The sequence below is a fragment of the Pogona vitticeps genome, chromosome 2 (genome assembly GCF_051106095.1).
Source record: "Pogona vitticeps strain Pit_001003342236 chromosome 2, PviZW2.1, whole genome shotgun sequence".
Lineage (NCBI taxonomy): Eukaryota > Metazoa > Chordata > Lepidosauria > Squamata > Agamidae > Pogona > Pogona vitticeps.
The window spans coordinates 39,021,129-39,035,801 of NC_135784.1; the positions used below are offsets into that span (position 1 = coordinate 39,021,129).

The window sequence follows — 14,673 nt, forward strand, 5'->3', positions numbered from 1 at the left end:
CAATGGTCAAAATCCTGTTGCTCAGTGTAGTAAATTGCACTAGAGCAGGCCCACTGAATCAATGGGGATTTAGTGATTCAATTCCTCCATAAGTTCCATTGATTCAAATGGGCCTACTCTAACTGCAACTTATTACACTAAGGTAAGTCACAATTGGAGTACGGCAGTTGAATCTACTGCACTTAAGGAATTATCTCACCAAATCCTCACTGATTCAATGAGCCTACTATAGTGTAATTTACTATGCTAAACAACAGGATTTGGGCTGTTTTAAGCACCAGACCTGGCTGCGTAGATAATGTAAAACAGGTTTATATTTAGTGATACAATAGAACAGATTCCCCGTCTTACCTGCAATGCCTAACATCTGCTTCACAGTGTTGAGAGAAGTTTTGCAATACATTGGTAAAAGGAATGTCTGTCATGCTAATAGTAGCTTACGGTACTTACCTGATACTGGATGTAACATACAATGTGACACACATAAAATAAATTGCAAGTTATAGTGAGTAGAATTTTTTTTCTGATTTTCGAGTTATGGAACTGAATAATGGAGCAGTTATTTACATTTCACTCTCTGAAAACTGTTATTATTTCAATAGTCTGTACCTTATATTACAGCCTCCTAAGCTCTCACACATTAAGCAGTGGAGTGGTTCTTCTGTTTACTGGGTCTGCTGAGCTACCTGAAAGAACAGAATAAAGTCCAGGCTTCCTCCAAATGTTGGAACTGGGAAAAGAGCACAAACAGTTTCCGCATATCTCCCTGGTTGGAACCTTAAAAGGTTTTATTTATTGTCACTTAAATTATTTTCTATATGAGCCTCCTTTCTCCCAGTGTAGGGAGTCCAATAATGATCACAAGTGATTACAAACAAATATACATAAAACACTGCATTAAAAGCCAACCAAACATGTAAACCAACCAAATATGTAAAAATATTTTTAAAAACAGAATATATATACTGTACATATGAGCAATACAACATTCCACAATTTAAAAACCTCTTCTCAGTTGTCCAATTCAGCTACTAAAAGCCTTCCTAAGCAGAAAAGAAAAAACCTGCTAGCAGGGTAACAAGAAGGTGGCTAACCTACTCTCCAAACCTTTCAGAGGAAGTGTAACTCAATCTATGTCAGGCGGACTCCCTATTCCCTGATCTGTCTTTCAGCTAACCAGGAGCTTCTCTATCTTGTCTAGATTATGCTTCTATTTCCTTGCCCAGTGCTTTACTGACATCAGATAACAGTTCAGAACAGAAACAGGTTTCTTTAGAATTAGAGGAAAAGGATAAATAAAATTAGATACTAAACCCCTAGACTCCAAACAACCTCTCCCAATGTTTCATGTAAATTGTATGGGAGAGGAAAAGGAACTCTCTGAAACTCCAAAGGTCAACAGCTTTGCTGTCAAACAGGAGTCTCCCAGCACTGCCTTCTGAGCCTGGTTCTCTAGGAAAGTCTGGAGTCACCACAAAGAAGTCCCACTCAAGGCAAGCAATAATAATAATAAAAAGAATTTCACCAATGCCATCAGAATAGATTAGCCACTGTTGTCATCATAGAATAGCCTTCCTAATGACCTCTATTCTCTGTTCAGCTTGATTCTCTCCATGTATTCTGCCATCATCATTATTTTAGTCACCATTCCATGATTCTGCACCAATCCAATCCCTTGATTGGTGGCAAAGGTCACAGTGAGCCTTTCTTCATCATACAATCCCAGGACAACCATATCTTGCACCACTTATGATTTAAGAAAACTCTATCTCTCAACAGTATACATGTTATCTTATACACCTTAATACAGTGGTGCTTTCAACAACTACACCTTCAACCCTCCGTCATGCCTTTTATTATTTTAATTATTTTATTTCATTACTGTTGCAATTTGTTTTCAGTTGTTAATTGGTTATTCTTTGTACTGCTGTTTTACAGTGATAGAATTGTAAACTGCCCAGAGTGGCGGTAAAAAAATCAAACGAACGAATGAATGAACGAACGAACGGTTATTTGGCCAAAATCCTGTTTTTAAAAAATGCACCCAACAGTACTCATGCACAATATCTATCACCCAACTGGTTGAACACCAGCTGCAAAACTGACTGCACAACAGTCTTGCAAACCTCACAGGCATGCAGTGGGCAGAGCTCTTTATCTTCAGGTGTTAACTAGGCACCATGACATCTGTGGGTGAGAAACCATAGGAACAAGCATCATGGCTTCAGTCAGAGGGGCCACATATAATATCCAGAATTCTATTATTGCTTTCATAAGGTTTACATGACAAAAAGTGACTAATTGCTGGTATCTGACAAGGCACCAGGTAGCATCTCATTTGTGCAATTGAATATTTGACCAGACAAACAACTAAGATACACTCCAGTGCCTTATCAATTAGGCACAGCATGTTACACCAACTTTATACAAATTGATAGGATTCTGGCCAATATGTTGAACTAACACCTGCATAGTTTTCTTGAAGTCTATGGGTTAACAAAATAAAGGATATTTCAATCTCTGCAAAGCTAAGCACTTGCACTGGTGATCAACAACAAATTTAAACAACAGTAAAGGAAAATTAAGAGGGAATGACATGATTACTCATAAAAGAGTGCATCTTTGAGTGAAATTCATAAAAAAAGCATTTTAAACATATTTCCATGACAATATTGCACATACTGCATATTAATGATAATCTGTATTGTCATTATTAACAGCATCTGGTTGACATTTATATTATGGATCCCTTCCTGGTCTCCAAACTTCAATAAGCATAGTAGGATAAGACACATTTTGCCAGAAGTCACATTCTGCCTTAGCTGGACAGATTCCCAAGACTAGACATGAACTGAGGCACATTTATTTATTTATTAAATTTATACCCCGCCCATGTAGACACATGTCTACTCTGGGTGGCTAACAATAAAAATAGAATAAAAACAGTATAATAAAATAAAAAGCAACAGTAATAATAATAATAATAATAATAATAATAATAATAATAATAATAATAATAATAATAATAATAATAATAATAATAATAATTTATTGTCATTGTAAGTATATACACATACAACGAAATTCACAGACACCCAGAGACCAGACACATGCACACACATAACATTCCCCAAACACTCCCCACCCACTAAAAGTCCCCCACTAAAAATACAAACATCTACACCGCAGGCCAAGTTACACAGTCCAACTAATTATTCACTATTGGTGGTCTTTAAGCTCATTATTAATTGCAGTTATAGCTCTGGGATAAAAACTATTGAGAAAACGTGTGGTCCGAGTCTTAATTGTTCTATATCTTCTGCCAGATGGTAACAGTTCAAAAAAGTTATAAGCAGGATGGGAAGAGTCTCTCAGGATGCTATGTGATTTCCTTAGACAGTGGGATGTGAAGATGTCATCCAGGGTTGGTAGCTGGAGCCCGATGATATTCTGGGCAATTTTAATGGTTCTCTGTAGAGCTTTTTTGTCCGCTACAGAGCTACTCCCAAACCATGCCAGAATGCCATAGGTTAGGACACTCTCAATGGTGCTACGATAGTATGACAGAAGCAAATGCTGAGATAAATTTAACTTGCCGAGCATTCTCAGGAAATACAGCCTCTTCTGTGCCTTCTTCATTAGCATGTTGGCATTTATAGTCCATGAGAGGTCCTCTGAGATGTAAGTACCCAGAAATTTAAAACTACCAACTCTCTCCACTTCCTCACCGTTTATGTACAGTGGTAAATGTACATATCTCTTCCTCCTAAAATCAATTATGAGTTCTTTAGTTTTTTTGATGTTAAGTGTGAGATGATTTTCTTTACACCAAAGTATCAACCTTTGTACTTCCTTTCTATAAGCAGACTCATTGTTCTTATTTATGAGCCCCACCACTGTCGTATCATCCGCAAATTTAATAATTGCATTGGTGTTATACAGTGGGGTGCAATCATGTGTGTACAGGAATAGAGGAAGGGACTTAGCACGCAGCCCTGGGGAGCTCCTGTACTTAGTACCAGGGTAGAAGAATGGTGAGATCCCATCCTTACTGACTGTGGCCTATCTGTCAGAAAATCCTTTATCCACATGCAGATCTCCTGAGGTAATCCCAGGTTGATCATTTTAAAAAACAACCTATTTGGTAGAATGGTATTAAAAGCAGAGCTATAATCCACAAACAACAGCCTCGCATAAGTTCCCTGATGTTCTAAGTGGCTCAATACAGTATGGAGTACAATGGACACAGCATCATCAGTAGATCTATTTTTCCTGTATGCAAATTGACATGGGTCCAAAGAAGGTGGAAGACTAGCCTTAATGTAATCCAGCACCAATCTCTCAAAACATTTCATAACAACAGATGTTAAAGCTACTGGTCTGTAATCATTGAGAGATACCACAGCTGACTGCTTGGGGACTGGCACTATAATAGATGTCTTCAGGCAAGTGGGGACTGAACACTGCAACAAGGATAGATTGAAAATATCCGTAAAAACTCCAGCTAATTCTGCAGCACAGCCCCTAATAACTCGTCCCATGATTCCATCTGGTCCAGCTGCCTTTCGAACATTAATATTCTGGAAAGCGCGTCTCACATCTGAAATCTGTAGTACTAGTGGTTGTCTGTTGATGGTAGATTCTAGTGATGTATTATAGACAGTAGGTGCTGTAATAATGGTTGTTCCTGTTTCCACTTCAAAACGGCTGAAAAATTGATTTAACTGCTCAGCCAAAAAATCACTGCTGCTACACAGACTGTTTTTGTTACTCTGACCAGTGATTTGTCTTAGGCCGTGCCACACTCGGCGAGTGTCAGAACTTTCAAGGTGTTGTTCAATTCTCTGGCTGTACATAGCTTTGGCATCCTTAATGCCCCTTTTCAGTTTAGCTCTAGCCTCTCTGTACTGTAGTTCATCACCAGAATGAAAAGCAGCATTTCTGGCTTTTAATAAAAGGCGCACTTCTCTATTTAGCCAAGGCTTGTTATTAGAAAACACTCGTACTTGTCTGGTAGTAGTAACAGCATTGATGCAGCTTTTGATATAAAACAGTACTGTTGAGGCATAAGTATCAACATTGTCCTCCTCAAACAGTGCCCAATCAGTGCTCCTAAAGCAATCTTGAAGTTGCTCAGATGCATCCACTGGCCACACTTGTATTTCTCTAATTGATGGTCTGATTCTTTTAACAAGAGGTCTGTATGATGGAATCAAAAAAAGAGATATATGATCTGACTGTCCCAAGCTAGGCAATGGCTTCGTCTTATATCCATGTATGATGTTACTATATACCTGATCCAAGGTATTTTCCCCTCTAGTGGGACAGTCCACATACTGATAAAAGTTAGGGAGGACGGTCTTTAAATTGGCTTGATTGAAATCACCTGCTACCACCAGCGCTCCATCTGGGTAGGCCTGCTGCTGTTTGCTGATAGCAGTTAACAAACAACTCAAAGCTGTGGTTGTGTTAGCATCAGGAGGTATATATACTGCTGTTATTATAATAACATTAAACTCACGAGGCAGGTAAAAGGGGCGGCATTTCACTGCCAAATACTCCAAATCAGGAGAACAGTGAATATCCAGTATTTTAACATCTGTGCTCCAGTTATCGTTTGTGTAAACACAAACCCCTCCACCTCTGCTCTTCCCAGATTCAACAGATCTGTCTGCTCGATGTACTCTGCGTCCTTGTAGTTCAATTACCTCCCCTGGGATGGAAGAATCAAGCCATGTCTCTGTAAAGATCATAACGCAACAGTCTCGAATATTTTTCTGTAGGGAGATAGTAAGTTCCAGCTCCTCAATCTTGTTGGGTAGAGATCTAACATTTGAGACAAAAAGACTTGGCAATGCAGGCTTGTGAGGATTTTTGCCTAACCTCACTCGTAGACCGGCCCTGCAACCTCTTTTCTGCTTGCGTTTTCTCCGTGCTCTTTTCTTCCTGACAGGGAGAGCAGGGGGAGTAACCCCCGGATATGCAGGCTGTCTTAAAAGCTCAGCTGGGATGTTGTAAGTTGAGACCGTCGATTCAAAGTTGTAACCTTCTCTGCCAATAGATAATAATTCTTGTCGACTGTAAATTACTTGTGCCTGAGCATGTAGAGTCCGTAATAAGGGCCGATCTCTGGAATGCCTAGCCGCTGCAAGTGCTTGCGCCGCCATCTTGACCAACTGTATAGTTCAAGATGGGGAAAGGGAAATAATAATAATAAAGTGTTGACAGGAGGGAAAGCCTGCCTAAAGAACCAGGTCTTAAGTTGGCGTTTAAAAACATGTTTGCTCCTTGTATGCTTTTTTTCCCCCTGGCAACTTATGTGGCATCTTACACTCGCCATCAATTAAGAGTGATCTTACTGCTGAGCTTCCAGAAGGACATACACATTCCAGGGAAGAAAAAAGCCCAAGGGAAATCTCAGAAAACAGCTTACGCGGAATATTGGGTGTTCATGGCATGCTATCTAAATGTTGCACATATGATATTTTTTAAAAAGGCACCTTTTTTCCCCAAAAAAATACGGAGTGGAGGATGTTGAACAGGAGCACTTGCATACTGAACCTGCAATCTAAACACAGGATCCAACTGCCAATATCAAAGACTCTTAATTCTTCAAGAGCCTGTTGTACAAGAAACAAGTATTGTACTGTAAGTAGGGTTGCCAGATGTCAGGCAAAAGGAGGACATATCCTACTTTTTAGCCTTATGTCCTCCGTCAGGCAGGCAAAGATAAAAACCTTTAAAATGTCAGGCTTTTGTATATTTTATGTTATAATTTTGGATGGGAGGGGGAGAGGTAGAAGGACACCCTTCCCCCTGGCTTTCCCCGCCCCCACCTGCCGGCCCACCCCTGGTATTTTGGAAAAAAGCCTCCACTGAATTTATTTTTAATTTTTAACATGACTGTTTCTTGGTCAGTTCACTAAGAGACATTTATTGGCAGCTATTGTAATAAAATTGTATTGATTGTGTGTTTAATCTGGAATGATTCAAATGAGACATTCAGTATGTCCTCCTTTGTCCTCCTTTTTGTCTTTCTATGTCCTCCTTTTAGTACCCGTGTATCTGGCAACCCTAACTGTAAGTATCTCCTTAGGCAGGGTAATCTCAAGGTTTGCAGCTGTGGTTATTTATTTATTTATTTATTTAATTTATACCCCGCCTATCTGGTCGGTGAGGACCACTCTGGTTGCTATCTGGTTATCTATCAACTATCTGGTTGCTATCAACTTTCTTCTGAGTTACAGCGACCCTATGAAACAATGACCTCCCAAACATCCTGTTAACAGCCTTACTTTGCTCTTGCAAACTCAAGCCTTCTTTTAATGAATCACAAATTGAAAAACTCAACGACCATACAAGCTGGGGAGTGAAGGGACGGGCGACAAAGAAGGCACGAACCTCCTCAATTAAAAAAAACAAAACTTCCCTATTGCAACTTGTCATACCTCCGAGCCATTTCTACCTGAGCAAAACTTCAGGGGAAAAAACACACACTTAAGAGTCCCATTAAAATAACAGAGAAAAGGGAGGCAACAGAGCATTGTCATATACTGTATACTGACTGTTTCCTTGGGGGGGATGTTATAGGTTTCAAGTGGTTTAATTATCATGAGTCGTGCCTAAGCGCCATAAAGGCACATGTTCCTCTCTATACATAAAATATATTTTAAAAATATTATCTTTTCTCCTCATTAGCAAGCTTAAGATGCCTCGTAGAACACAAAGACGTGTTCACACGACCAAATGCACCCAACAACGCACTCCTCCACCTCAGCAACCACCGTTATCTTTCCCCGTTTCGGGCGACACCTCCACCACCGAACGTTACGTCGGCGGCTACAACCGAGCATGCGCGAATCGTCAAGCGAGCGAGAGGCGAGGCGGGAAGAACATACGGTGGTATAGCCACACCCCCGTCCGGATAGGCAGACCAATCAACAGTCTTCAACCGTCATCCTCTTTCCCCCTCGCCCCTCCCGCAAGTAACGCGATTACAAGTAACGGCGGAACGTAAGTGTTCGATTTAAGTTAACAGAGGAGGAAGCAGAGAGGTTTTTTTAAAAAAAGAGGTTGGTCCTGATGACACGGTCGCTGAGGAGGTACTATCAAGCCAGAACTTCTATTAATCAGGCTGCTCACGTTCTTCCTCACACTCTTATCCCAGAGTGGTACGGTCCTTTCTGCTCTCTTTTGCTCGAGGGGACCTCTGTTTTCTTCACTTGGTGGTATCGCCCACCTGCCACTTCTAACTCCTTTTGCACGTGCCCCTCTCCTTGATCTCCTCCCCCCCCCCCGCAGTTTCGGAGGTGGTTGGTCCTTCTTCACTTTCGTTGGGCGGGAGTTTGGTACATTCCACGCTCAGTGCTGGAAAGGGAGGAGGGAGAGAGAATTCACCTCAGAGGGGAGGATTCCCCGGTGGACGACGGGCGGGGGAGGGAGAGGGAGAGGGGGGTTGGAGCAAAGTAGGAAAGGGGACAAAAAACACGCGTTGTCTCTCTCTCTCTCCCCCCCCCCCTTTTCGAAATTGGGAATATTCCCGTTCTTGTAGTCCAAAACACGGTCCTAACTTATTTGTTTCGATCCGTAGGTGCTCCTTTAACGTCCACTGTAATGCATTCCAGACGTCACTGACTAGGAGATTCTGAGTTAAAGCCGAAAATAATAACTTTTACAAGTTCTGCAAAAGTGCAAGGCTGTGCAGATAGTTGTTGCGGGTTTTTCGGGCTCCTTGGCCTTGTTCTGAAGGTTGTTCTTGACGTTTCGCCAGTCTCTGTGGCCATGGGCATCTTCAGAGGAACAGGAGTAGGAACTTTGTCCATGGACAGAGTTCCTACTCTTGTTCCTCTGAAGATGCCCATAGCCACAGAGACTGGCGAAACGTCAAGAAGAACAACCTCCAGAACACGGCCAAAGAGCCCGAAAAACCCACAACTGGCAGATCCCGGTCGTGAAAGCCTTCGAGAATAGGCTGTGCAGGTAGTTGGGTCATTAGTCCCAGCAGATTTAGCCAGCCTGGTCAAAGAAGGGATTAAAGGAGCTGTGATTCACACATCTGTAGGGCTAGATGTTTCCCATCTCAGCCGAGAAGCCAGGAACAGATTTATTATCTGGTCTGAAGGTCTACTGGTGTGATTGGGTTCTTTTCCTGAAGAGGGCGGGCCAAGGGATTCGGCGGGAATAATGGCAGGAGTCGACGTAACAGTCAAAAACGGATTGGTTTTATTAACTTTAACATCAGATAACTCTGGACCGAATGGGTCCGGCAACTCTTCGTCAGTTAACAAGTTATATTTCTTGGGCTTTGTCCCAGGCACAACATCTTTGTTTTTCATTGTTTCTTCACCCCAAAACGAGCGATTGCGTTCGGGCTCGCGACCGACGCAGTCAGAACTGAGCAGGTAGTCCTGCAACAGGGATGGACCACGGTCGACCCCTCCAATCTGGGTAGGAAAGGGGTGACTCCACCAGGGGTTGCCTTGTCCATCGTAGGGCGAAAAGCCATACCCCCTCCCGGTTTCCATCCCTCTTTGGACTCACGAACTCCCGCCTGGCTCAGCTCTTTAGGCAGAGGTAGCAAGCCGTCTTCTCTCATCAGGTTTGGGAAGTTCTTAACCAGAGTCGCAATTCTTTCTCTCTCTACTCCTGTCTCTCTCGTTTGAGTGCCTTTCTCCTCCCTTTCTCCGTCTAACCCCTTTTCCCCTCTCTCCTCCTTTATAACTTCATCCCATCTCCAATCTCCCGACTCCTCCCCCCAGTCTCTCGTCCTCTCCGCTAGGAACACCTCTATAGCCTTATTAGCGCCCCCTTCTTCCTCGTCTAGTTTTATCAATTCTCCCACAGCGCATTCTCCGCCTCCTTCTTCTTTTGACGCCTGTGAGGACGGCTCACTTTCCTTCCTCCGCTCACACGCCCCCCCTGAGGAGTGGGCCGTCCTCTCTTCGGTTTGCGGTAGCATCTCTCCCTGTCGGGAAAAGTAATCCGCATTAGCATGGGCACTTCCCTTACGATATTTCACTGTGAAGGTAAATGGCTGCAAACTTAGGTACCACCTGGTCAACCTGGGATTCACATCCTTCATCCGGTTCAGCCATTGTAGCGGGGCATGATCTGTGACGAGAGTAAAGGGTGCCCCTAACAGGTAATACCTTAAAGCCTGTATAGCCCATTTAACAGCAAAAGCCTCTTTTTCTATAGTCGAATACTTCTGCTCCCTAGGGGTTAGTTTCTTGCTTAAATACATTACGGGAAATTCTACATCATCCTTCTCTTGTGATAACACTGCCCCCACTCCCCGATCTGAGGCATCAGTCTGAACTACGAAAGGCCTGGAAAAATCTGGAGCATATCTACTGGGTAATTCAGATAGTATCTGTTTCAACTCCTCAAAAGCTTTGGTCTCCTTTTCCCCCCAATAAATCAACTTTGCTTTCTTCTTTCTAGTCAAATCGCTTAGGGGAGCCGCAATGTGGGCAAAGTTGGGAACGAATTGCCTGTAATAACCTGCTAACCCTAAAAATCTCTGTACTTCCTTTTTCGTCCGGGGTACGGGCCAGGCCGTCACTTGGTCGATCTTGTCTGATACAGGCTGTATTCTACCTTGTTTCACTTGAAACCCCAAGAATTTCACCCCCTTACGCGCCACTTTGCACTTGGTTGGATTAACTTTCAGTTGAGCTTCTTGCAACACCTGTAGCACCTTCTCTAGGTGCACCAAATGCTCCTCCCAACTTTTACTATATATAAGTATGTCATCAATATAAGCTCCGGCAAAATCTTTAACAGGGGTTAACACTTTATCCATTAGCCGTTGGAACGTCGCCGCTGCCCCATGCAACCCAAAGGGCATACGCGAGAATTGGTAAAGGCCCTTAGGGGTCACAAATGCTGTCTTTTCTTTATCTTCTAACCTCAAGGGTATTTGCCAATATCCCTTGGTCAGGTCTAATGATGTGAGGTACTCCGCCCCTCCCAATCGTTCTAGCAGGTCATCAATTCTTGGCATCGGATAAGCATCGAACTTGGACACCTCATTTAATCTGCGATAATCGATGCACAGCCTAACACTCCCATCTGGTTTTGGTACCACTACTGGGTAACTCCTCCAGGGGCTATAAGATGGCTCAATTACGCCCAATTGAAGCATCTCTTCTATCTCTTTATTGATAGTCTCCCTCAGGTGCCTAGGCCAACTCCTACTTCCAGATCTGACTATGACTTGTGGTTGTGTGTTAATTGCATGTTCGACTAACGTGGTGTTACCAGGTTTTCCTGAGAAAACCTCCTTGTATCGGTGTTCTATCTCTCTCATCTGCTTCTCTTGCTCTGCGGTTAACTCCTCTCCCAAATCTAATTCTACCCCTTGGCGTAAAAAGTCCTTTGTTTCCGGGCCAAATTCTTCGTCTTTTACTTCGCCCCATAATGCTTCTCTCTCCTTCCACTCCTTTAACAAATTTACATGAAAGATGCCTTTCTTTTTAACTTTGTCGGGCATCCAGATCTCATAATCTACCTCTCCTACCTTTCTCAACACCTTATAGGGACCTTGCCAAGTGGCGAACAATTTTGATGAAGCCGCTGGCATTAATAACAAAACTTTCTGCCCAGGTTCGAATTGCCTTGTCTTAACTTTGGCGTCGTACCTCCGTTTCTGTCCTTCTTGGGTTTTCGCTAAATTCTCCCTCGCCAAAGAGGCCACTAACTTCAAATGTTCTCTCATTTCTATGACATGTTTAACATTCGTTTGCACCTCATCTCTCCCACTCTCCCACTTCTCTTTGACCAAATCGAGTATACCTCTGGGGTTCCAGCCATACATCATCTCAAAAGGTGTAAATCCTGTGGAAGCCTGTGGAACCTCCCTCACCGCAAACATTAATGGCGCCACTAGCAGGTGCCACCTTTTCGGTTTTTCCATCACTAGTTTCCTTAGCATCCCTTTAAGCGTTTTATTAAATCTCTCCACTAATCCGTTAGTCTGAGGATGATAGACTGCTGTATGGAGGGGTTTTACCCCCAATAACTCCCACATTTCCTTCAATGTTTGTCCCATGAAATTGGTGCCCTGATCTGTCAAGATTTCTTTCGGAAAGCCCAGCCGGGTAAATACTTGTAACAACTCCCGAGCCAACACTTTAGATGTCGTGGACCGCAAGGGTACTGCTTCTGGGTACCTGGTAGCATAATCTATAATAACCAAAATGTGGGTGTGACCCCCCGCCGATTTAAGAAGGGGCCCCACAATGTCCACCCCTATTCTCTGGAAGGGCTGATCCACTAGGGGCATGGGTATTAAGGGAGCTCCTGGTCTAGGTTTGGCCTGAGTTTTCTGGCACTCTGGGCATGTCTGGCAATAGCTTTCTATTTCTCTCTCCATTCCTGGCCACCAAAACCGTTGTTCAATCCTGGGTTTCATCTTATCGTATGCTAAATGTCCCGCCATAGGGATATCATGGGCCAGATGTAAAATCACCATACGCCATTTCTGTGGAACAACCAACCGCCTTTCCCCCTTCTCTGTTACATTATACAGCAGCCCATTGTCCAAGATCATCCCCTTTTCTCCCCCTACTGCTTCGCCCACCTCACGCGCGGCTCGCAGGTGTTCTTGCAGCGTGGCGTCATCTTGTTGTAACATACGCATGTGGTCGCGTGTTGTCTCCTGTAAGAAATCATCTCCCACTTCAATTTTAACGCAGTCTCCTTGCATCGCTTCTTTACATTCTGCTAATGTTCTATCCCCCACCCAGTCTCTTCCCAATAACATTTCTCTCGAAAGTCCTGGAACAATCCCCACTTTCATTTTCCGTTTCTCATCTCCAACTTTAACTTCGGCCCACGTCGTCTTATAGGTCTTAGAGTCTCCGTGTATGCACTTCACTGTAAACCCTTCTTCCACCCCTTCTAATTTTATGTCCCGCACTAAAGTTCTGCCGCATCCTGTATCAATTAATGCCTGTTTCTTCTCCCCATTCACCCATGCAACCACCTCCCAACCTGCTTGTTTCCCAGGTTTCTCTTGGGCATTATTCGATCCTCCTACCCAAGAGCAGTCTGTCCCAGGGCAATCCCGACGCACGTGGCCTGGGGTCCCGCAGCCGAAACACACAAGCCCCCCAAACACGCGGTCATCCACTGTAACCGGGCGCACTGGCTTCGGCCCCATAGGTTCGAAGGGACGTCCGCGAGGGCGAGCTCCTCCTGGCACGTCCATCCCTCTCTTCACTCCGCCGCCTTGTGTCTGCGTCCCCGCCTTCTCACGAGGTCTCCCACGTTCCCCTGAAAAGGCGGGACCTTCTTTGATTGCTTCTTCGGAGGCGCAATAGTCTTCGATCAGCTTGATGGCTTCTTCCAACTGCTTTGGGTTATTCTTCTGCACCCACCCTTTCAGATTCCCGCTCAAAGTCGTCACCAAATGTTCTAACACAAACGCTTCCATGACTTGCTCTTTAGATTTGTCTTCTGGTTTAATCCACCTAGTCATGTTAGCTTTCATTCTCTGCACCAAGGTTCGTGGATGTACCCCGGGTTTCCACTTAAGTTCCCTGAATCTTTTCCTATACGCTTCCTCCGTCAAATTAAGAGTCCTCAGAATCGCTGTTTTTACGGATTCGTATTGTGCGGCTTCTTGGGGGCTCAGGGTGTCTACCACCTCTTGTAATAGTCCTGTCAAGCAAGGCACCAATATTAAAGTCCATTGTTCTTTGGGCCACCCTGCAGCCACCGCCACTCGCTCAAATGTATGTAGATACGCCTCCGGGTCATCGCTAGCGCTCATCTTTTGTATTCTGATGGGGGCGGGGCCGGCCACTAGACCATTCTTTATAAGCACATTATTCTTTGGGGTTCTTTCATCGTCCATCCCCAGCCTCATCATGTGTCTGGTAACCAACATTTGCTGTTCCGTCAAACTCTCAATCATCTTCTCCTGCCTCTCTATGGTCTTCAACATCCTCGTCATCTCTTCCTTGCCTCCCCATTGGTCCGCCCCACGTTGGGCGCCACTGTGATTGGGTTCTTTTCCTGAAGAGGGCGGGCCAAGGGATTCGGCGGGAATAATGGCAGGAGTCGACGTAACAGTCAAAAACGGATTGGTTTTATTAACTTTAACATCAGATAACTCTGGACCGAATGGGTCCGGCAACTCTTCGTCAGTTAACAAGTTATATTTCTTGGGCTTTGTCCCAGGCACAACATCTTTGTTTTTCATTGTTTCTTCACCCCAAAACGAGCGATTGCGTTCGGGCTCGCGACCGACGCAGTCAGAACTGAGCAGGTAGTCCTGCAACAGGGATGGACCACGGTCGACCCCTCCAATCTGGGTAGGAAAGGGGTGACTCCACCAGGGGTTGCCTTGTCCATCGTAGGGCGAAAAGCCATACCCCCTCCCGGTTTCCATCCCTCTTTGGACTCACGAACTCCCGCCTGGCTCAGCTCTTTAGGCAGAGGTAGCAAGCCGTCTTCTCTAATCAGGTTTGGGAAGTTCTTAACCAGAGTCGCAATTCTTTCTCTCTCTACTCCTGTCTCTCTCGTTTGAGTGCCTTTCTCCTCCCTTTCTCCGTCTAACCCCTTTTCCCCTCTCTCCTCCTTTATAACTTCATCCCATCTCCAATCTCCCGACTCCTCCCCCCAGTCTCTCGTCCTCTCCGCTAGGAACACCTCTATAGCCTTATT

The 14,673-nt window shown here is 44.2% G+C and overlaps 2 protein-coding genes across 7 annotated transcripts in view; one reads left to right on the plus strand and one right to left on the minus strand.

Moving 5' to 3' along the window:
* Nucleotides 1–7,882: 7,882 nt before the first annotated feature.
* The window catches only part of CEP15 (centrosomal protein 15), a 32,679-nt gene continuing 25,888 nt past the window's right edge, over nucleotides 7,883–14,673 (plus strand). For 2 of the 6 annotated variants that reach the window (XM_078388834.1, XM_020804980.3), the window contains exon 1: nucleotides 7,883–8,013. The gene's annotated coding sequence lies outside the window, so the exon portion shown is untranslated. Of the gene's footprint in view, nucleotides 8,172–14,673 lie in introns of all 6 variants that reach the window. The other 4 variants (XM_078388836.1, XM_078388838.1, XM_078388835.1 and 1 more) reach the window with 3 other exon arrangements.
* On the minus strand, nucleotides 9,200–14,482 carry LOC140706898 (uncharacterized). The gene is made up of 2 exons (XM_072998770.2): nucleotides 12,584–14,482; nucleotides 9,200–9,964 (listed from the first exon to the last, which is right to left on the minus strand). Exons 1-2 carry the CDS (start codon nucleotides 14,396–14,398, stop codon nucleotides 9,332–9,334), a joined length of 2,448 nt encoding a protein of 815 aa, XP_072854871.2. The 5' UTR covers nucleotides 14,399–14,482; the 3' UTR covers nucleotides 9,200–9,331.